The 23,751-nt window shown below is 31.4% G+C and overlaps 2 protein-coding genes across 2 annotated transcripts in view; both read right to left on the reverse strand.

Annotated features, from left to right (window-relative positions):
- The window catches only part of LOC132727516 (zinc finger protein 271-like), a 35,060-nt gene extending 12,520 nt beyond the window's left edge, over nucleotides 1–22,540 (reverse strand). Inside the window, exons 1-2 of the mRNA XM_060713053.1 lie at nucleotides 22,460–22,540; nucleotides 4,449–4,666 (exon numbers count right to left, since the gene is read on the reverse strand). The gene's annotated coding sequence lies outside the window, so the exon portion shown is untranslated. The remainder of the gene's footprint in view (nucleotides 1–4,448; nucleotides 4,667–22,459) is intronic.
- On the reverse strand, nucleotides 1,441–4,250 carry LOC132727515 (zinc finger protein 726-like). Its single transcript, XM_060713051.1, has one exon. It carries the CDS (start codon nucleotides 4,175–4,177, stop codon nucleotides 2,966–2,968), a length of 1,212 nt encoding a protein of 403 aa, XP_060569034.1. The 5' UTR covers nucleotides 4,178–4,250; the 3' UTR covers nucleotides 1,441–2,965.
- Nucleotides 22,541–23,751: the final 1,211 nt, after the last annotated feature.

A 23,751-nucleotide genomic window follows, 5' to 3' on the forward strand; every position in this document is an offset into this window, starting at 1 on the left:
TTATTATCAGAAAAAAATATTAAACTTTTATGTGTAAAGTTTACAGTTTTTTGTGGAATATTCAAGGGTTATATCATGGGTATGGATACTAATATGTTGTTTACTGAATAAACTTTATGTGTAAATAAACAAACATAATTATACAACTTATATATTCAATTGACTGTTTATTTGGCTTTAACAAATTAACATATATACAATATTCACCCCCTAAACATGTAGTATTAGGGCAGTATAAGACAAAACAATACATATTTAGAACATGAGAAAAGCATGATAATAATTAACTAGAACTCTAATCGCTGAATGCGATTCATACCCCCACCAATGTCTTTGACAGAAGACGACTTGGAAAGGTGGTTAAGGGAATAACTTAAGTGGCACAAATACATATACATGAAAAGAAATTATCTCTGGGGAAAAAAAGACTATTTGTATAGACAATGGTATAAATATATATTGTCAAATCATGTTCGAAACAGTTACAAATAACCTTTCATTTTCCCAATGTACTTAACATTTTCTAAGTCAATTTTTGACCTTCAAGTGTGGCCTTGACCTTAAGATGGCACAAGGGTAAGATAGGTTCTGCACATTGCCCAGTTGGGGTGAACATTTAAGTAAAGTTTGAAGAAAATCCTTCCATAAGCATAGAATTTAAAGAGAGGACACGACACATTGTCTAGTATTGATTGTATGTAAATTTAAAGACTTAAAAGGGAAATAACTTTGTCAAAATGCAATACAGAGTTATGAAACTTGACCTGCATATCTTATTTGTGAGACATCATATATCTTTTAAGTTTCAAGCAAATACGTGTGCTAGTTTCAGAAATATCCAGGTACATGTTAAAATTTAAGAAAATTTTCCGAGTCAATTTTTGACCTTGGACAAAGCGAATTCATTATAGCCCCCCACCCCCACATTTTGTGGTGGGGGTATAATAACACATTTTGGACCCTAGTAAAACCATGATAATAACAATTACATATTTTGGACACAAGTAAAACCATCATAATAACAATTACATATATTGGACCCCAGTAAATCCATGATAATGTATATTACATATTTTGGAAACAAGTAAACTATGATAATGAATATTGCATATTTTGGACATGCGTAAACCATGATAATTACAATTAAAGATACATACATGTACTGTCAATGGTTTACATATGGAAAGATGTGGAAAAAGGTAGATGTATAGTTACTGTCTTTGGTACACAAATGGAAAGAGGAGGAAAAGCTATGTTTAAAAAAACATTTATGCAATGTTTTTTTTTAAACAGAGCCTTTCCTCATCTTTCCAAATATGTTTAACAAAAGACTTTTGACATGCTATTTCAATTAAGAAATACATTTAACAACATAACATGTGAGCTTTTTTATTATTGTTTCACAATGATATTACATAAAATATTTGTTGACATAATAACAGAGGTTAACAAGAGCTGTCCGTAAGACAGCGCGCTCGACTTTTTTAGTGCTTGCCTATAATACAAAACATTGACAGTTAAGGGCCATAATTCAAATAAAATCTTTGACAGAATTACCTTCTCCTGGACATGTTTGGGAATCATGATTGTAAACAAGTATTCCAACTTTCAAATTAATATCTCAAACAGTTCAGTCAAAAGTGGACTGGTACTAAAAACTTAACCAAGATTCTAAGTCGATAAAAGGCCTTAATTTTTAAAACAAATCCTTGACAGAGTTACCTTCTCTTGCGTACAGATGGGGGTAATGATGTGAAATAGCATTAAAAGTTTCAAAGCAATATCTCAAAGGGTTAAGGCAATAAGTGGATTTTACCCATATTCAATGTATTTTCTAAGTCAAAAAGGGGCATAATTCTGTCAAAAACCTTGACAGAGTTATGTCCTCTTGTCTGTTGATGAAGGTCGTGATGGTAAACAAGTATGGTCAGTTTCAAAGCAATACCTCCAATGGTTTTGAAATAAAGTGAGGTGGTACAAAAAAACTTAACCAAGCTCAATACACTTTCTAAGTCAAAAAAGGGCCATAATTCTGTCAAAAACCTTGACAGAGTTATGTACTCTTGTCTGTAGATGGAGGTTATGATGGTGAACAAGTATGGTAAGTTTCAAAGCCATACTTGTAATACTTCTGAAATAAAGTGGGGTGGTACGAAAAACTTAACCAAGGTGTGACGCCAACGCCGACGCCGGGGCGAGTAGGATAGCTCCCCTTTTCATAGAAAAGTCGAGCTAAAAATGCATACATAGTATAAAAATTAATATTTACAATTGTACGCAACAATAATGGCAAATCTTCAAATTTAACGCTTAACAGAAGAATGTAGTATTCAAATTCAACAGTTTTTAGTACCGTACATAATATGCGTATCATGTGTTATTTACTTTCCTTTCTTTCTGCCTTTCTGCTTTTTTTGCTATGTCATGTTTTTCGGTCTCAGCAGTATACCATAGTTATTAGTTAATAGCATTGCATACGATATGCATGATAGATATAGTGCTAAAACGGTTTGAATGCACTTAGAATTATTCACTTAAATGTGCATCTCAACGTGCGATTTAAGATCTCTTTTCGTAAAAAAATGATTTATCACATGTATCGAATTTATAAAATTTTCCACTTGTGCGCGTTCTCTGGCATGTTTGCTTCTCACACGTATTTGATCACTCGAATTAGCAATATTTGCATTTTTATGTAATTTTGTTAGTATGGTCTATGGATCTTAATATGCCTATGTCGGCTGCCACGATCCTTAAAGGATAAATTGATTATTCTTTGAAGGTGTGTATTGTCATGCGTCTATTAAGTCTTCGCACTGCTCTCAGAAAATGACACATGACATATTTCATTCATTATTCTTCTCTCCAATGTAAATGAATGATTTAATATTGCACATTTACAATTCATTTTACCAGTGTGTATTGTCATATGTCTATTTACATCCTGACTGAACAAAGACATAGTTCACATATGATTCTTCTCACCAGTGTGTTTTATCATGTGTTGTTTGAGATTACTGATCTGAGAAAATAAACTATGACATATTTCACATTTATGATTCTTCTCACCAGTGTGTATTGTCATATGTTGTTTAACGGTACTGGCATGAGAAAATGAACGATGACATATTTCACATTTATGATTCTTCTCACCAGTGTGTCTTATCATGTGTTGTTTAAGATTACTGCTAATAGAAAATGCACGATGACATATTTCACATTTATAATTCTTCTCACCAGTGTGTATTGTCATATGTCTTTTAAGATTACTGCTATGAGAAAATGAACGACGACATATTTCACATTTATGATTTTTCTCACCAGTGTGTTTTGTCATATGTTGTTTAAGACTTTTGCTCTGAGAAAATGACCTTTGACATACTCCACATATATGATTCTTCTCACCAGTGTGTATTGTTATATGTTGTTTAAGATTACTGCTGTAAAAAAATGAATGATGACATATTTCACATTTATGATTCTTCTCACCAGTGTGTATTGTCATATGTTGCTTAAGATTACTGCTTGTAGAAAATGAATGATGACATATTTGACATTCATGATTCTTCTCACCGGTGTGTTTTGTCATATGTCTTTTGAGATCACAATCATGTGAAAATGAACTATGACATATTTCACATTTATGGTCCTTCTCACCAGTGTGTATTGTCATATGTGTTTTAAGACTACTGCTCTGAGAAAATGAACGATGACATATTTCACATTTATGATTCTTCTCGCCAGTGTGTATTGTCATGTGTCTTTTTAGCTTACTGTTGTTAGAAAATGAACTATGACAGATTTCACATTTATGATTCTTCTCACCAGTGTGTTTTGTCATATGTTCTTTAAGACCATTGCTCTGAGAAAATGAACTATGACAGATTGTACATTTATGATTCTTCTCACCAGTGTGTATTGTCATATGTTGGTTAAGATTACTTCTATAAGAAAATGAACGATGACATATTTCACATTTATGGCCCTTCTCACCAGTGTGTACTATCATATGTGTTTTAAGATTACCTCTCTGAGAAAATGAACGATGACATATTTCACATTTATGATTCTTCTCACCAGTGTGTACTGTCATATGTTGTTTAAGATAACTGCTCTTAGAAAATGAACTATAACATATTTCACATTTATGATTCTTCTCACCAGTGTGTATTGTCATATGTTGTTTAAGACTACTACTAGATGAAAAAAACCGATCACATATTTTACATCTGAAACTTTCCTTACTAGTAGACATTTTATATATTACTTGAAGTGAATTCTACAAAGTAGAATGATTTAAAAACCCACTGATTGACAATGTATTTTGAGGTTTCTTATTTTCTACAATGATTGATAAAATAATTCTTTTTAACTGGATATTCAGCCACGTGTTTCTTCAGGTCGCATTTTCGAATACAAGAATATTCACAAACAAAACTTTAACTCACTCGTTTGTAAAGATGACGTTTCAATGCACTAAGAAAATTCAGTAAGGAAAATAAATGATCACATGGTCCAAAGCACTGGTTTTCTTTCAAGAGTGGTTTCGCACATGCGTCTACAAATCACAACATATTTCTTCACACACACACACATATTGTATCTGTACCTCTGCTCAACAGTGTTTTTGTTGTTGTTGCTTTCTACTGGTACCACTTGATTGTTACTATTTAGATAAAAAGAAAGAAACAAGCAACTGTTAGTAAACATTTGTAAAAATATATTTATTTAGTGGAAATTTTGTTAATCCGTTCAATACCTTATAAAACTGCAATTAATAAATTTCATAAAACAGAAATAGCGACATTTTATTAAAGTGACATTATGCTCATTTTTTCAATGTAAAGTTGAGCTTAATTGACTATAAATTACAAAAGATTGACAATAATGATGATTGACCAACAGTCAGTTGATATAAGAAAAAAGTTGGGGATAAAATATATATTTGCCTAAAATATATAAAAACTGCCCCACACTTTTTATCAAATTGAACGTTACATGTTATTTCCGATGGATATTTACAAAACTTTCTGAGCTATATGAGTTTTTTTATTGTTCATGCGGAATAAATTGAAAACTGAAAGGATTTATGGCAAAATGTAAAGTTATTTCGATTTTCACCTGTTTATTCACTATATACCCTTGGATGGGCATAATGCCACTTTAATAAATTGGTTTTCATATCGACTCTAGATCTTATTTTGGTGTCAAGACAAACAAAGCATAAAAACCTGAAACCTCATTGTGGCTAAATCGGAAGTACAATTTCTGTTTGCATGAGAAACACATTCTGATCATCCATACATCAATATTTAAACAACAAACATAGCTATAGGTAGCATTCAAAATTAAATGTTATATTTCCACACTGTAACAGCTGTTTTCATTCAAATTTAATCTTTTTTTACAAAATGATAACTAATGCACCGTGAAGCTTAAACAGTTAGTGTGTTTGCACAAAAATTATCATACATTTGTATTTGCTGTGTAATAATAAATAGTTACAATCCTTGCCAAATGATGGTGATCCTTATAAGTCAAATTAAGAGGTATCTCTCTTTTATATCATTCATAATAAATATACATACAATGTATCTGAGTTTATTTGACAGATAATAAATATGTATCAGTTCTAGTACTGGTAAATATGTATCAGCACTGGTACAGTGGTACTGGTAAATATGTATCAGCACTGGTACAGTGGTACTGGTAAATATGTATCAGTACAACCATGTTCCAAATAAACTCATCATCTATAGCTCTTTATACAAACCCCATCATAAAAATCACAAATTTTAACAAACTTTTTAAATAATTTGATGGCTCAGCGCAAAACTCAGCTAAGTCCATATTTCACCTATAAGGACTTTTGATAAATTCTGAAAGCTAATTAAACATCCCTTTATCCCTGAAAATATGTTGAACATATTCCATGTATTAATAATTATATTTAAATTTTAAGTAAACATGCTAAGTCAAACTGATCAAATTAGTTACTGCAAAACTGGGTTAAGTCAAGTTAGTATGAGTTTTGCACCAATCATTTTTTCAACACACAAAAAATCACTAGTGCAAAACTAGTCTTACTTGACTTAGCTTATTGTTGCATTAAGTAATATTATGAATTCACAGTATTATAGTTCTTTATCTTTTAAATTTTACAACATAGAACAGAAGAAAATTCCTTTAAAATTACATTTGTATGCTTTGAACTTGAAGTAGTTTTGATGACTCTAATAGCATTTGAATATTGTAAAGCCTTAATTGAGTGTGGTCATAGATAAGTATGACAACGTTTTAAGCTATTGCAAGAAGTCTACAATTTTTGCTGTTATGACTTGACATCACATCCATTTGTTGTTGTTATTATAAAAAAGTTTTGTTCAAATACTAGTAATTGTCATGAATTAAAAAGAAAGATAAAAAGAAGCATTGTTTTGTAATTTGGCATATCAATTTAGGACTAGTAACTTAAGTAAGAATTTAGATTATCCTATGCATTCTTTGACAGACCCTAACCAAAGCTATAGCAAATTAAAAATCTAGAATTGTGTCTTATTCAGAACCAGATTAAAAAGGCATATAAAAGTTATTTTCACATTTTATAATCAAACAGATTGGGACTAAATTTCAGATGGTGAATTATGAATATGATATGTACTGAATAAAAAATAATATTATCCAATGCAATCAACTGTAGAACTTCAAAAAATTTGATTTATCTTTTATCTGGATATCTTTTTATAAACCCTCATAAATAAGAGAAATTAGAAGTAATATCTGCGTGTATATAGCTTGACTTCAAATGATATTGCATTAAGTTGTTGAAACTCCTTTACAAACAATCCTGTATTGAGTTAATTCCTTTCGAAAAGGGGATTAAACTCATTACAGGATTGGAGCAGTACGTACCTCTAGACGCTTGCAGAAATCATGATCACAAAATAGGGGCGATACTAAACTGCTGACGAATTAGCTGACGATATAGAATATAATGGAAACTGCTGACCAGTTCAACAAAGAAGGATTATCGAAAACTGCTGACCAGTTAGATAAAGAAGGGAAAACAATGAAGGGTTTCAAATTGCCGTTGGTGTTAAACAGGCGAGGTCGAGAAATACTTGATAAATGTTTTTCAAGATGTCAATATTACAAAATGATAACATATCAATTATAAAAATTTCAATTGATATGTACTGTATATTTCTCCCAATTTCTTTTGATATAATATTTTATTTAAGTACCTTAATGAATTTTTCTTCTATGTGTTATATATATTGGTTAAAAATTTTAAAAATGGGAGTCAAAATATGATGTACGAAAAATTCATAATTTGTTTCAAGTATGTATAAAACTATGCATCATAGGGTTAAAAAATATATACATGTACATATAATGTAATGTATATTTTAAACAAAATATAATTATTATGTCGTATTTAGTGCAAATATGAAATAAAGTGATTTCTGTTTGCTTATTTGTTGTTCGTATAATTTGTATAAGTAATATTGAACAATAATTAATAATGTGCTAATTGTTATAGTTAATAAGCTTTTATTACATTATAAACAACACGTTTCTACAGATATCCATTAAACTGATAATTTATCGAGATCGATATGCCCCAAGGTCATATTTAAAATCGATTTCACACGCGACGTGTCATTCTTGATTTATCTATGACAAAATACAATAAAACAGTCCAAAATATGTTATTTAAATGCTGACCATTTTGTAGAATCTGCTGACCAGTTAGATATATAGAGAAAAATATGTTTTGCAACACGAAAAATTGTTACTCATTATGCAAATTTAATATATTTTATAAAATCATGTCGACATTTAATTAAGTAAAAAAAACACTGCTGACCAATTTAATGTGTAATTTAAATTGATTTAAGGCCGTTAAAACTCTTCTTATTCTATATGGTCAGCAAATTTAACGCTCTTTACATTCAGGCGAGAAAATGCTGACCAGTTACACATATAGTAGAATCTGCTGACCAGTTAGATATATAGGGAAACTGCTGATCAGTTAGATATATAGAGAAACTGCCCAGTTAGATATAGAGAGAGAAATATATTTTGCCGTGAACTTGTTACTCATTTTATAATGTATGCAAATTTAATATATTTTATAAAATCATGTCGACATTTAATTACGTAAAAACACTGCTGACCAATTTAATGTTAATTCAAATTGATTTTAGCCGTTAAACTCTTCTTATTCTATATGGTCAGCAAATTTAACGCTCTTTACATTCAGGCGATAGAGAAAATGCTGACCAGTTAAACATATAGTAGAATCTGCTGACCAGTTAGATATATAGGGAAACTGCTGACCAGTTAGATATATAGAGAAAAATATATTTTGCCGTGAAATTGTTACTCATTTTATAATGTATGCAAATTTAATATACTTTATAAAATCATGTCGACATTTAATTACGTAAAAACACTGCTGACCAATTTAATGTTAATTCAAATTGATTTAAGCCGTAAAACTCTTCTTATTCTATATGGTCAGCAAATTTAACGCTCTTTACATTCAGGCGAGAAAATGCTGACCAGTTAAACATATAGTAGAATCTGCTGACCAGTTAGATATATAGGGAAACTGCTGACCAGTTAGATATATAGAGAAAAATATTTTTTGCCGTGAAATTGTTACTCATTTTATAATGTATGCACATTTAATATATTATATAAAGTCATGTCGACATTTAATTAAGTAAAAACGCTGCTGACTAATTTAATGTTGATTCAAATTGCAATTATTGCTTTAGAAAATACATTTTTTTTCCGTTCCAAGATTTTTCTATTGAAATATCACTAACAAGAGATTTTGATAAAACTCATAACATCATAATTCTTTATAAAACATTAATTGAAATTTTTGCATATCTTAATAAAAAGCTGTTTAATATATCCTTTTAAAATCACGGATTTATATTACATATAGTAATGTAAACTGTGTTAAAATGTATGATATTATGGTACTTTAAATGTATATATTAATTTAGTTTATAAACATAGTCATATAAATGCAAAAATTAAAAATATAATTGAAAGAATAAAAGTAATTTCCCATCTTTTTATTACCCCCTACGGCGTGTTTATATAACTTCACACCTTCAATGTTTCCCTTCTTTATCTAACCGGTCAGCATTTTCCGATAATCCTTCTTTATTTAACTGGTCAGCAGTTTCCTATATATCTATATCGTCAGCTAATTCGTCAGCAGTTTAGTGCGACCCACAAAATAGAGAAATAGGCCTATCGCCAGTATCGGGTTTTTTTTCGCCGATTTTTATATTTTCATTCATTATCATACATAAATCGGTATGAAAAGATGAATTTGACCTATTAAAGTTCATTCCGTTGGGTAAAAGGCAAGATTTTAGCATTTTATGATTCAAGCTCCTTGCCCGGTTTATACGGGTCGGTATACTTTGCAGACGACTTTGCAGACAAGTTAAACATAGAGGGATTTTGCAGACAAGTTAAATAAAGAAGGATTTTAGACTTTGCAGACAATATAGATTATATAAGGGATGTTTAATCCCTTGTCAACTGGTCAAAAGGTGTGAAAGGGCAATTACATTGAAGTAATGCCATTTAGAAAGTATAATTAATTTGCAAAACTTTATTTAATTTAAAAAAAATTTAGTTTTAATTTGATGTTTTTTTTTTAATTTATGCTTTCATAAAAAAAAAAAATAAGAATATAATTAAAAAAATAATAATTGCATGAGACAGTATATAATGCTTATAACAAACAAACAATATAAATTGTATCCAAATAAAGAGTAAAAGCTAAGATATAGAACAAAATATGAAATGATAGGGTATTATAAGGCAAAATTTGTATTTTGCAGATAGAATTAATGTTGAATTTTGCAGACAAGTTAGATAATATAGAACAAAATATGAAATTTGAGGTGACTATTAGAAAAATCTGTAATTTGCAGACACAATTAATGATGAACTTTGCAGACAAGTTAGATAATATAGAACAAAGTATAAAATGATAGGGGATTATAAGACAAAGTCTGTATTTTGCAGACAGAATTAATTTTGAATTTTGCAGACAAGTTAAAATAAGAAGGATTTTGCAGACAAGTTAGATATAGAACAAAATATAAAATGATAGGGGATTATAAGGTAAAATCTGTATTTTGCAGACAGAATTAATGTTGAATTTTGCAGACAAGTTAAAATAAGAAGGATATTGCAGACAAGTAAGATATAGAACAAAATATGAAATTTGAGGTGACTATTGGAAAAATCTGTATTTTGCAGACAGAATTAATGTTGAATTTTGCAGACAAGTTAAAATAAGGAGGATTTTGCAGACAAGTTAGATAAAGAACAAAATATAAAATGATAGGGGATTATAAGGTAAAATCTGTATTTTGCAGACAGAATTAATTTTGAATTTTGCAGACAAGTTAAAATAAGAAGGATTTTGCAGACAAGTTAGATATAGAACAAAATATAAAATGATAGGGGATTATAAGGTAAAATCTGTATTTTGCAGACAGAATTAATGTTGAATTTTGCAGACAAGTTAAAATAAGAAGGATATTGCAGACAAGTAAGATATAGAACAAAATATGAAATTTGAGGTGACTATTGGAAAAATCTGTATTTTGCAGACAGAATTAATGTTGAATTTTGCAGACAAGTTAGAATAAGGAGGATTTTGCAGACAAGTTAGATAAAGAACAAAATATAAAATGATAGGGGATTATAAGGTAAAATCTGTATTTTGCAGACAGAATTAATGTTGAATTTTGCAGACAAGTTAAAATAAGTAGGATTTTGCAGACAAGTTAGATATAGAACAAAATATGAAATTTGAGGTGACTATTGGAAAAATCTGTATTTTGCAGACAGAATTAATGTTGAATTTTGCAGACAAGTTAAAATAAGGATTTTGCAGACAAGTTAGATATAGAACAAAATATGAAATTTGAGGTGACTATTGGAAAAATCTGTATTTTGCAGACAGAATTAATGTTGAATTTTGCAGACAAGTTAAAATAAGAAGGATTTTGCAGACAAGTTAGATATAGAACAAAATATAAAATGATAGGGGATTACATGTATTAGGTAAAATCTGTATTTTGCAGACAAGTTAGATATGTTGAAATTGCAGACAAGTTAAAATAAGAAGGATTTTGCAGACAACTTAGATATAGAACAAAATATAAAATGATAGGGGATTATAAGGTAAAATCTGTATTTTGCAGATAGAATTAATGTTGAATTTTGCAGACAAGTTAAAATAAGAAGGATTTTGCAGACAAGTTAGATATAGAACAAAATATGAAATTTGAGGTGACTTTTGGAAAAATCTGTAGTTTGCAGACAGAATTAATGTTGAATTTTGCAGACAAGTTAAAATAAGAAGGATTTTGCAGACAAGTTAGATAAAGAACAAAATATGAAATTTGAGGTGATTATTGGAAAAATCTGTATTTTGCAGACAGAATTAATGTTGAATTTTGCAGACAAGTTAAAATAAGAAGGATTTTGCAGACAAGTTAGATATAGAACAAAATATAAAATGATAGGGGATTATAAGGTAAAATCTGTATTTTGCAGACAGAATTAATGTTGAATTTTGCAGACAAGTTAAAATAAGAAGGATTTTGCAGACAAGTTAGATATAGAACAAAATATAAAATGATAGGGGATTATAAGGTAAAATCTGTATTTTGCAGACAGAATTAATGTTGAATTTTGCAGACAAGTTAAAATAAGAAGGATTTTGCAGACAAGTTAGATATAGAACAAAATATAAAATGATAGGGGATTACATGTATAAGATAAAATCTGTATTTTGCAGACAAGTTAGATATGTTGAATTTTGCAGACAAGTTAAATTAAGAAGGATTTTGCAGACAAGTTAGATATAGAACAAAATATAAAATGATAGGGGATTACATGTATTAAGGTAAAATCTGTATTTTGCAGACAAGTTAGATATGTTGAAATTGCAGACAAGTTAAAATCAGAAGGATTTTGCAGACAAGTTAGATATAGAACAAAATATAAAATGATAGGGGATTATAAGGTAAAATCTGTATTTTGCAGACAGAATTAATGTTGAATTTTGCAGACAAGTTAAAATAAGAAGGATTTTGCAGACAAGTTAGATATAGAACAAAATATGAAATTTGAGGTGACTATTGGAAAAATCTGTATTTTGCAGACAGAATTAATGTTGAATTTTGCAGACAAGTTAAAATAAGAAGGATTTTGCAGACAAGTTAGATAAAGAACAAAATATGAAATTTGAGGTGATTATTGGAAAAATCTGTATTTTGCAGACAGAATTAATGTTGAATTTTGCAGACAAGTTAAAATAAGAAGGATTTTGCAGACAAGTTAGATATAGAACAAAATATAAAATGATAGGGGATTATAAGGTAAAATCTGTATTTTGCAGACAGAATTAATGTTGAATTTTGCAGACAAGTCAAAATAAGAAGGATTTTGCAGACAAGTTAGATATAGAACAAAATATAAAATGATAGGGGATTACATGTATAAGATAAAATCTGTATTTTGCAGACAAGTTAGATATGTTGAATTTGCAGACAAGTTAAATTAAGAAGGATTTTGCAGACAAGTTAGATATAGAACAAAATATAAAATGATAGGGGATTACATGTATAAGGTAAAATCTGTATTTTGCAGACAAGTTAGATATGTTGAAATTGCAGACAAGTTAAAATAAGAAGGATTTTGCAGACAAGTTAGATATAGAACAAAATATAAAATGATAGCTAGGGATTATAAGGTAAAATCTGTATTTTGCAGATGGAATTAATGTTGAATTTTGCAGACAAGTTAAAATAAGAAGGATTTTGCAGACATGTTAGATATAGAACAAAATATGAAATTTGAGGTGACTATTGGAAAAATCTGTATTTTGCAGACAGAATTAATGTTGAATTTTGCAGACAAGTTAAAATAAGAAGGATTTTGCAGACAAGTTAGATATAGAACAAAATATGAAATTTGAGGTGACTATTGGAAAAATCTGTATTTTGCAGACAGAATTAATGTTGAATTTTGCAGACAAGTTAAAATAAGAAGGATTTTGCAGACAAGTTAGATATAGAACAAAATATAAAATGATAGGGGATTATAAGGTAAAATCTGTATTTTGCAGACAGAATTAATGTTGAATTTTGCAGACAAGTTAAAATAAGAAGGATTTTGCAGACAAGTTAGATATAGAACAAAATATAAAATGATAGGGGATTACATGTATAAGATAAAATCTGTATTTTGCAGACAAGTTAGATATGTTGAATTTTGCAGACAAGTTAAAATAAGAAGGATTTTGCTGACAAGTTAGATATAGAACAAAATATAAAATGATAGGGGATTATAAGGTAAAATCTGTATTTTGCAGATAGAATTAATGTTGAATTTTGCAGACAAGTTAAAATAAGAAGGATTTTGCAGACAAGTTAGATATAGAACAAAATATGAAATTTGAGGTGATTACTGGAAAAATCTGTATTTTGCAGACAGAATTAATGCTGAATTTTGCAGACAAGTTAAAATAAGAAGGATTTTGCAGACAAGTTAGATATAGAACAAAATATAAAATGATAGGGGATTATAAGACAAGTTAGATATAGAACAAAATATAAAATGATAGGGGATTATAAGGTAAAATCTGTATTTTGCAGACAGAATTAATGTTGAATTTTGCAGACAAGTTAAAGTAAGAAGGATTTTGCAGACAAGTTAGATATAGAACAAAATATAAAATGATTGGGGATTATAAGGCAAAATCTGTATTTTGCAGACACAATTAATGTTGAATTTTGCAGACAAGTTAGATATAGAACAAAATATGACATTTGAGGTGACTATTAGAAAAATCTGTATTTTGCAGACAGAATTAATGTTGAACTTTGCAGACAAGTTTGTCCCTGGTATTGTACAGAACAGAACAGAACAGAACATAATCTTTATTTGAGAGGCACAGATTACAAGGTGACATTTTGTAATTACATGTGTACAAATATATATATCAATATTAAATGTTAAATGGGTATCATAATTTAAATTTCATGTGGGGAAAGTGGATATTATCAACATACAAATTTCATAGGTAAATATTATAAGCTTTTAACACAAGTGCTAAAATATATATATATATGTCTTTGCAAATTTTGACAATTTAATCTCAAGTTATCTAGAAATCAGGGAAAAATTAACACACTCGCACGCACAAACAGAAATAATATATTTGTTACGCATATACATAAACACACACGCGCGCGCACGCACACACGCACGCACGCACGCACGCACGCACACACACACACACACACACACACACACCTATACATACAGAAGTACTATTTGAAATTTACATGTACGCAATAGGAAAACAGTAAGAACACAAAATACAGCATAAAAAGATTTTGCTATCATGGTGCGAAATGAAATCATTTTGCCGTGGGAAAATTACTACTACAACTTTTACTATCCATTTCGTTCGAGCACGAGAATCATGATTTTCATTCATAGCTAATTTTTAGGGCGTGGTTTAAAAAATTACAATTACATTTACGACATGCGCTTATGAAAAGCGAAAAATACTATATATTTGGATGAAAGATATTTAGTATTAGGTTACCAATTATATAAATAATTCAAAGGAATGACCTAAATGGATTTCCCGATGTAATTTAATTTGATTGGTCATTTATTCACACGTTCAATAAATCAATGTTTATTTCACTTGACCTGGATGCTTACACAAAATAGAGCCGGAAGTGTGCTTAATTTCGTTCGGATGGGATTTTATCAGTGGAATTTAATGTACTTGTTGAATCGTAAGAAGTGCGCGTACATGGAATTATATACCGGTGAGTGTAATAAGTTATACAAATTGCTTTTGTTATTGTTGCTGTTTTTGACTAAGTTTATGCATACTTTTTTAGCGCCTGCCATGGTATACATATATTACACAGCAAATCAAACTTGCAGTATTTATATTAATAAACAACATTGGCCTATGATATTTCTAAAGTCTGATGCATAATCATATGAAATTAAGATAATAAACTTTACGATCGCTTAAAACACTTCATAGTGAATGCTACGTATTTTGCGAGATTTGTCAGCTGTATTCGGTCATTAGTGGCGAGCAGTTCCTTAAATTTAAGGATATTTGGATTGTTGTAAAATCTTCGATTTAAAAGCTTATTTCGTTTTTCCTTAAAAAATGGGCAGACGAGTAAATAATGAAACTCGTCACCTAGGTCATTTAATGGGCAGAGATTACATTTACGTTGCTCGTGGGGGATAAATGACTGGCTCCAACGGCCTACTTCAATCGGGAATCTATGGTTGCCCGTGCGAAAATGCATAAGGGCAAGTCGGAGAGAATTCGGGAGTATGGAAAAGTATTCCTCAAACAATGTGTTTTCTTTAAATATATGGTACATTTGACCTTTGCTTGAAGCCTCAAGTTTCGAGCACCAATCCTGGAAAAACTGGTCAACAAGGGTAGGCTTGACCATCTTATTTAAAAACTTACAAGTCAGAGAGCGTTGGTTAAGCCAAAGGTAGGAATTTCCAGTTGAATCTAGGATTTGTTTAACAAAGGAAGGCCATTTAAATATATGATTTGATTGTAACATATGCAGATAACAATTAAACGAGTATTTCGAGTTACTGGAAAGAATAAGCTTATTCCAAAAATTTACCATTCGGGACTTAATGATAATTTCAATAGGGTAGCGTCCAAGTTCACCATATAGCATATATCTAGGAGTACTTTTTCTGGTCTTAGTAATTTTGCGAAGAAAATTAGTGTGAACTTGCTCTACCATATCCAAGTTCTCGAAGCCCCATATTTCACTTCCGTATGTTAGTATAGGTAGGACAGTATGATCAAATAGTTTCAACTGCAGGTCAATAGGAAGATCAAGGTTACTGATTCTCATGTACAATAAGTGCATGGCTTTATTAGCTTGCGAAACTACGTGTTTTCTACAAGATAAAAAAGATCCAGAACTTGAGAAAACAACACCTAGATATTTATATTCTTTAACTGTTTCAATAGGTTGACCATTTATGTTAAAACTGTATTTACTCGGTTTGTTAGTTCCGAAAACTATCACTTTAGTTTTTGAAAAATTAATTTTTAACTTCCACTTTTGACAGTAATTATAAAAGTTATCTAAACACAGCTGAAAGGTGGACTCATTTTCCCCAAATATAACCGTATCGTCTGCATAGAGTAATAATAATAGTTTCAAAAAGTGAAGGGCATTATTCACGTGAAAATCAATGATAATACCGTTATTATCTCGACTCAGGACAGAATCTAGGTCGTTCAGGTATAGGGAGAAGAGGATCGGTGACAAATTTTCCCCTTGTCGTACCCCAGTGAAACTGGTGAAGAAGGCAGAAGTTTGACCATTGGCATTAACACACGATTTAATATCAGAATACATATTCTTAATAACTGTTAGTATTTTGCCCGATATACCAGTACTGGACAATTTATGCCATAGCCCTGCTCGCCACACTGAGTCGAAGGCAGCTGAGAAATCTATAAAAGAGCATAACAACTTTTTCTTCTCTGACCTTAATTTTTCAATTAGGAAATGGAGGGTAAATATATGGTCACTTGTTGAGTACCCGGATCTGAATCCGGCCTGGTTTTCATTCAAGAGGTTATTATCGGCGAGAAATTCATTTATTCTATTGTTTAGTACGGCTGTGAAAACTTTACCGAGACAGCTAAGTATTGTGATAGGCCTGTAATTAGCAGGATTAAGCTTAGATTCTTTATTTTTAAAAATAGGTTTTATACACCCAATCAACCACGAATCAGGTAATATACCTGAATCTAATATAAAATTAAACAGTTTAACATAGATTGGGGCCATAACCGCTCGTGTACTTTTTAAGTACTCATTACTGATGTTATCAAACTGGGAGGCAGCTTTACCATTATTTAATTTTGCAATAACCTTTAATATTTCTAATTCAGAAATTGGTCTATTTAAAGCATTATTATCCTCGATAATAAGGGGTTCTTCATTAAAAGGGGCATTGTCATCAATTTCAGAATGGGGCGAATTAATGTTTTTAAAATAGTCAAAAAATTCGGAAACAGTCGGAGTTTTCTCAGTGTTCCTAGGTGTAAGGCTATTTAAATATTTCCAATAGTCCCGGGGTTTGTGTGAGCTCATTGCACGCAATTTTCGTTCTTTTTGTAACTTATGTTTGTTTATAAAAACATTCATGGTCTGTTTATAATGTTTACTGGCTGATTTAAGTCTGGATTTATTTAGGTCATTTTTATGAAGTTGGTAATTTTTGCGTGCTTTATTGTAACTGTTCCTAGCCCGTCGACATTGAGGCCCGAACCAGGCTTTTGAGGAACAAGTTTTTGATTCATCCGAATGCCGATTAGACCTTTGACCTTGTATAAATGTCATTTCAGCGGATTCGGCAAAAACCCGTGATATTAATTCTGTGACCTTATTTACATAGTATTTAGTATCATTAATATTACTTTCGCTTGTATTAATTAAATTGTTTAATTCTTGAAGATATACCGGATTTAAATTCTGGACAAAAACGTTATGTTTGCTATCAAGCCATTTAGGGTGCTTCTCAGGGCAATTAGTCTGGGGCAAAGGCTCAGGAAACGACTGTAGATTAATAGGAGGGGTATTAGTGGACAAATCTATGGTCAGAAGTCGGTGGCCGTCAGAGAATAAAGTGTCTAGCTCAATGACATCAAAATTGCTGGTGTGCTGTAAACAATTTACAGATGAAATGGAATAATCAATGATAGACTTATCTCTAAACGTTAACATTCCACGTGATTTATCATTCCCAATTCTACCATTCATAATAAATAAGTTATTATTCTTACATATTTCAAGTAATTTAAGCCCAGTATTGTTAACTTTACTGCACTGTGAAGCCCTATCTCGTAAAATATTTAAGTCCACGAGTTTATTTATATGGTTAAAGGAGCTTATTGTATCCGCATCAAGATCAAGGAAATTTGATAAAAAATCATCCAGTTCAATATAATCTGGAAGATTGGAAGTATGACCATTTGCATCTCCCGTCAAGATAAAAAATTCATAGCCACTACATTTCGACGCGATATCATTTTGGAATTCAAAAAATTCGTCTGCACTAAAAAATCGAGACTGCTCTGGGGGAACGTACATGGCACCAATTACTAAATCTTGGCCTTGGCAATTAAAGTATGTATTAATTTTAATCCAGTATACGTATTCGCAATTCGATTCTAGGATTTGAACATTGTTAACTATTGATTCATGGACAAAAAACCCGATACCTCCAGATTTACGTTTAAATTTTTCTAGGCGCGGTTTAGAGAAAAATGTATAGTGCGGGATATTTATAATATCCATTTTATCAAGTTTTGTTTCGGTTACGCAAAAAATAGTGAACTGGTTGATTAAATTTTTAAATTCTGGATAATTCAGTCTTGTTTTCAAACCACATACATTTAGGCTTCCGATTTTCAAATTTTGTTCGCAAAAATTTTGCATAATTTTGTTACGAGAACTTACTGTTTCAAAACACAAATTGTCACATTTTTCTGGCTTACGTAGTTTATCTTTTTCAACGACAGTATCCCCAGACACTTCATAAGTACTTTGTAAATGCACGCATATTCTCTGCTTAGAAGAACAAGGTAAAAGTAAGCATTGTTCACAGAACGCCACAGTCCCCGTGTGTTCCTAGCTTCCACTTTTCCCGTCGTCGGCAGTGGTTTCGATCTTATCTTGTGTCGCTGGTTCGAATCCAGGTTGCTGAAGTGGTTGATGGACTTCTAGCAGATAGCCAGAAGAAGTAAGTGGGATAGCACGTGGTGGAGCAATATCATTGAGGTGCTTGTTTGTGACCCCAGTTGCGTCGTCAGGCGATTGAGTGAATTTTCCGCCTTGTGATTGAGTGCAAACCTCACCTTGCATAGGTTCAGCATCAGAAATGTCCTCAGCAGTGGTAGATAAACGTGCGGAGGCCTGGATAGAGGCCTCGGCCATATGCTTGAATTTTTCCTGAATACGGGTTTTAACATCCGAATTTCTCGATCCCCGAAGAATATCATACCATCCCGGAAATAAGTTGCGCACCGTATCACCCTTAATCTCCAGAGCTGCTGGGAATTTCAGTTTAACACACTTGGGGCCGTACTTATTTCTAGCAGCTTTGTATTCCGGCCATAATTCTTGTCGTGCTTCTCGGATCTCCCTTGGGTAGTCCCTCGAGATTCCAAAGTTAGTTCCCTTTAACAGTGATGCATTTTCAAGAATAAGATCGGTGTCAGCAGGATCACTAAACGTAACCAATATTGAACGATGGCGAGGGTTCACGTTGCCGTGTGAACGGTTAACCTGACGTTTTCCGATTCGATAAGCACTTGTAATGTTCATTGTTTTTGTGTCAATTCGGAGTCTCGTTCTGATAAGATCTGTTACTGATCTCAAGCAGTCATCATGGTCGACCTCAGGGTGGCCACTGAATATGAGATTACAGCGCAGTTGACGGGCCTCCATGTCTATACTTTTATACTCGAGCAACCGTAACCGTGACTCTGTAATGTCTTGTGTCGCCGCTGTGTGGTACATATGTCTATTAATACACTCAAGTTTATAGTTTATAGGTCCAAATTGTACCATCATATCAAACAAACTATTCATTTTTTCTCCCATGTCAAAAGAAACAAATTCCTCTTTCGAAGGAGGCACAAAAGATTGACCAGGAATGTCAAATGGGTGGGGTGATGCCGACGTGGCACTCGATGAACGTCGTTGACGTTTTCTTGTTTGCTGTACAAAATCTTCGCTCAAAGGGGCAAATTTACCTTGGTATGACATGTTTAAGTCCAAAAGATTGATAGAATCACCAAAAATCCCAAAATTTACTAGTATTTTAAGCGTTATTGACACTTTATTTAGGCTCTTTACGGAGCTGATTCAAAAAACGTCCGCCATTATCGATACCCATAATTCTCCCTAAATGACATTCATTATGAGGTGTGAACCAATTAGTAATAAATGATCTGTACCTTGTTTATTGTTATTTCAAAGTGTCAATACATGTTGTATATTCAATTTGTCTATCTATGTGATATCTTGGTAAAACATCTTTAATGACAATGATATTTATAGTTATATTACCCTGTTTAATTCATTACTTACTTATGTACTTATACATCTCAAACTCATTATAGTTTTTTTATGTTTTAATATGTAAAGAACTAGCTATAGCTGATACAATAAAGATAAGAAAGATAAAAAAAAAGCTTCGAAAAAATAATTTTGCAATTTTACAGAATTGTATGTAGCATGATATTTAACCTAAATAACAATTAATAAAAATATTTTATCAAAACATATATTTGATTACAGATAAATTGATTATAAAGTTGCAACAAAATGTAAGGCCTTCTTTATGTTTATTGTCTGCAAGTTCCTTCTTTGTGTATATTGTCTGCAAAATTTTTCTCTGTTTTACAACTGATCAACAGCATAATTGCCCATTCACACCTTTTGACCAGTTGACAAGGGATTAAACACCCCCTATATAATCTATATTGTCTGCAAAGTCTAAAATCCTTCTTTATTTAACTTGTCTGCAAAATCCCTCTATGTTTAACTTGTCTGCAAAGTCGTCTGCAAAGTATACCGTCCCGGTTTATACGCGGAAAGTCCGAGCGGGGCCAAAGGCCCCGCGAGGGCTGTAGCGCTCTTAGATAACATGTATGACGCGTATCAATTCAAAAGAAATTAAATTAAAAGTTAATGAAAAATTCAAAAAAATATATATCCCAAACCTAATGAGCTGCGAAAAAATCCTTAGTTAACGGGCGCCGCCATTTTGAAATCTATGTTGTAAAGCGCTTGACAAGCGCCTCTTGTAAAACGCTTAACAAGCGCTTCAATGGCTGAATATTTAGAATGGTTTAAATGTTATGAATAGCGGGCGCTTTTTGATTTTCATTCCGAAAAGCGTGTAAACTACACTGATTTTTTATCATTAAACGGCCCAGTCGTCTGCTTTTTTATCGCTGTCGTCTCAACAGGCTGAACGGTACTATTTTGGCATAATTACATTTTCCTATTTAAAGTCCTAGCATTATATTTACTTTTGCATATTTGGACTACCACAAATTATACATGTTTCCTTTTGTACATTTAACTATATTTTAACATTTTTAATTAAGTTACTTATGCAAGTTTATGCAATAACTTGAGCTAGTCCTACTGGACTATACTGTATACAACTACCAGTTCTAAATATATCTAAGTGAAATTCCAAGCATATTTTCACTTGATTTCAATTGATTTTTCTGAAAAAAAAAATTAATAAAAATTAACTAGACTCTACCAGATCTTATGCATTATTTTCACACTTAATATGTCTACATTCAGCAAGCATACTGGTAAATAACTGTCTATTTTCAACGAGCATAATTATTGGCTGGACAACAATATTGTAGGAAATCAATTCCAAGAACTTCAAACAAAAAAAGTTAAACATTCAAATGAAATAAACCAAGAAAACAATTATTGTACAGAAGTAAATAATGATTCACAGGCTTCTACACAGGTATATTTACTCTCTCCAAATCAATCTGAGCATTTACATATGCAGGATGATAATTACAATGACCAGAATATATATTATTTTCACGGGAGGGCTTTTGTCCGCCTGTCATTTTTACGGGAGGGCTTTTGTCCGCCCTGTCATTTTCACGGGAGGGCTTTTGTCCGCCTTGTCATTTTCACGGGACGGCTTTTGTCCGCCTTGTCACTTTTTAACGGGAGGGCTTTTGTCCGGGAGGGCTTTTGTCCTACACTCGTTCAGCACACCAGTACCGACCAATTCAACAGATAATTTCGATCAGAGGTAGTGTACTGTGTTGAACATTATCAATATAATTCAGAAAGATAATTTCTTTGATACTGCATAATTTACATGAAGATCTACACGACTTTCCGCGCCATAGGTAGCACCTAATTTCATATTACCGGAACACGGTATTTAGTGTGGCGCTCCAAGTTTCAAGTTTTCAAATTTTTATTGATATCTCAAGGCCCAACTGGGCATGTGAGAAAACAACAATATAACAAATGTTAACAAAACAAAGTAAAGTGATACATAATTGAAATGGCAATGTTATGAACATAATTATGTACATAAAAAAAGAGAACAAAATATAATTAAAAATAGAATAAAAATATAACATATGCTCCAATCTCACTCTCGGAAAGGTCAATACGAACGAATTTTAAGACCTAAAATTATATTAAATCAAACAATTTGGTTCTAAAAGTAGCAATACAATACTTCTCAGACGATTGTCATCAAAAGACAATAAAATAGACAACAATTCTGCATTACAAACCTCTTTGCCAGTATTTGAGACTGAAAAAACTCTTCATTCCCAAAAACGGTGAACAATCGTTACAAATGGTGCAAAATTTTCAAAGGGAGAGAATTATGGATGGTAATGTAACGATTCGCCACACTAACGATTCGCCACATTAAGATTCGACACAGAGTATAAACTATTCGCCACAGTTAAATAACGATTCGCCACGTGTTCAAATAAGAACTTTTTCACTCCTGTTTTCAAATTAATGATGGAATACTTTTTTCCATTCTATATTTCATTTTGTTAATTACATAAATTAATTGCATGTATACTAAAACAGCTTTTATTGAATAAAAACACATGAAAACCAAATATTTAATTACCAAAATTTCATTACACATTGTAGATAAGTTAAACTTTATTTATATAAACTGAAAAATTATACGAAAACAGCTTTTATTGAATCACGGATTTATATTACAAATCCGTGATTGAATAAAGACACATGATAACATACATATTTTATTACAAAATTTACAAACACAGTGTAAATATGTTTACATTTTTTTAAATTTTAACCTGGAACGCAAGTCAACCAGGAGTGTGCAGTCAAAATTGAATTATTACTCTTAATTTAAACATTTAGAAGGGTTATATTTATATTATTATGTATAAAGGTATTTTAAGGTAGAAAGAAATATCCTAATTGACACTTTTTCAAGAATCATTTTTACACTATCCCAATTAATATAAGCTTGAAACAATTACCTTAATTGTGATATATTATATATTCCAAACATAATATGTTAGACTTTTATGTAAGGAAGATATCCAGGCAGGTTAGTTTTACTCGGGTGGTATTTTTTTGCAAAAAAAGAATAAAGAGACACATCAGGTCTTCCTTCTTCACCTTCAAAGCTGAAAAGTCACCACAATAATTATGTTACCAAGATTTTTTTAAGTAACATGGTCACATATTTCACATTTGTTAGTCTCATTTTTGCCTAATGTGCTTTAAGTCTACTGAACAGTGCAAACGAAAAACCACATGTATCAAATTTATGATTCCTCTCACCAGTGTGTATAGTCATATGTCCTTTTAGACAGTTTTTTTCCATGCAAATCCACGATCACAAATCTAATTTTATAATTCTTCTCATTAGACTACAACTACGCGTTAGAGAACGACTGGATTATCAGTGGTCTCAATAGTGGGGTTAGATAAAGAATAAAACAATGAATTGAAACTAAAACTACACGGTGGTCTTAAAAATTGAAAAGTGGGGCGGTCTTTAATGTAGATCATGTAACCTTTAAAATAA

Source organism: Ruditapes philippinarum, unplaced genomic scaffold (assembly GCF_026571515.1).
Source record: "Ruditapes philippinarum isolate M1 unplaced genomic scaffold, ASM2657151v2 ctg10576_1_1_1_1, whole genome shotgun sequence".
In the NCBI taxonomy this organism is placed as follows: domain Eukaryota; kingdom Metazoa; phylum Mollusca; class Bivalvia; order Venerida; family Veneridae; genus Ruditapes; species Ruditapes philippinarum.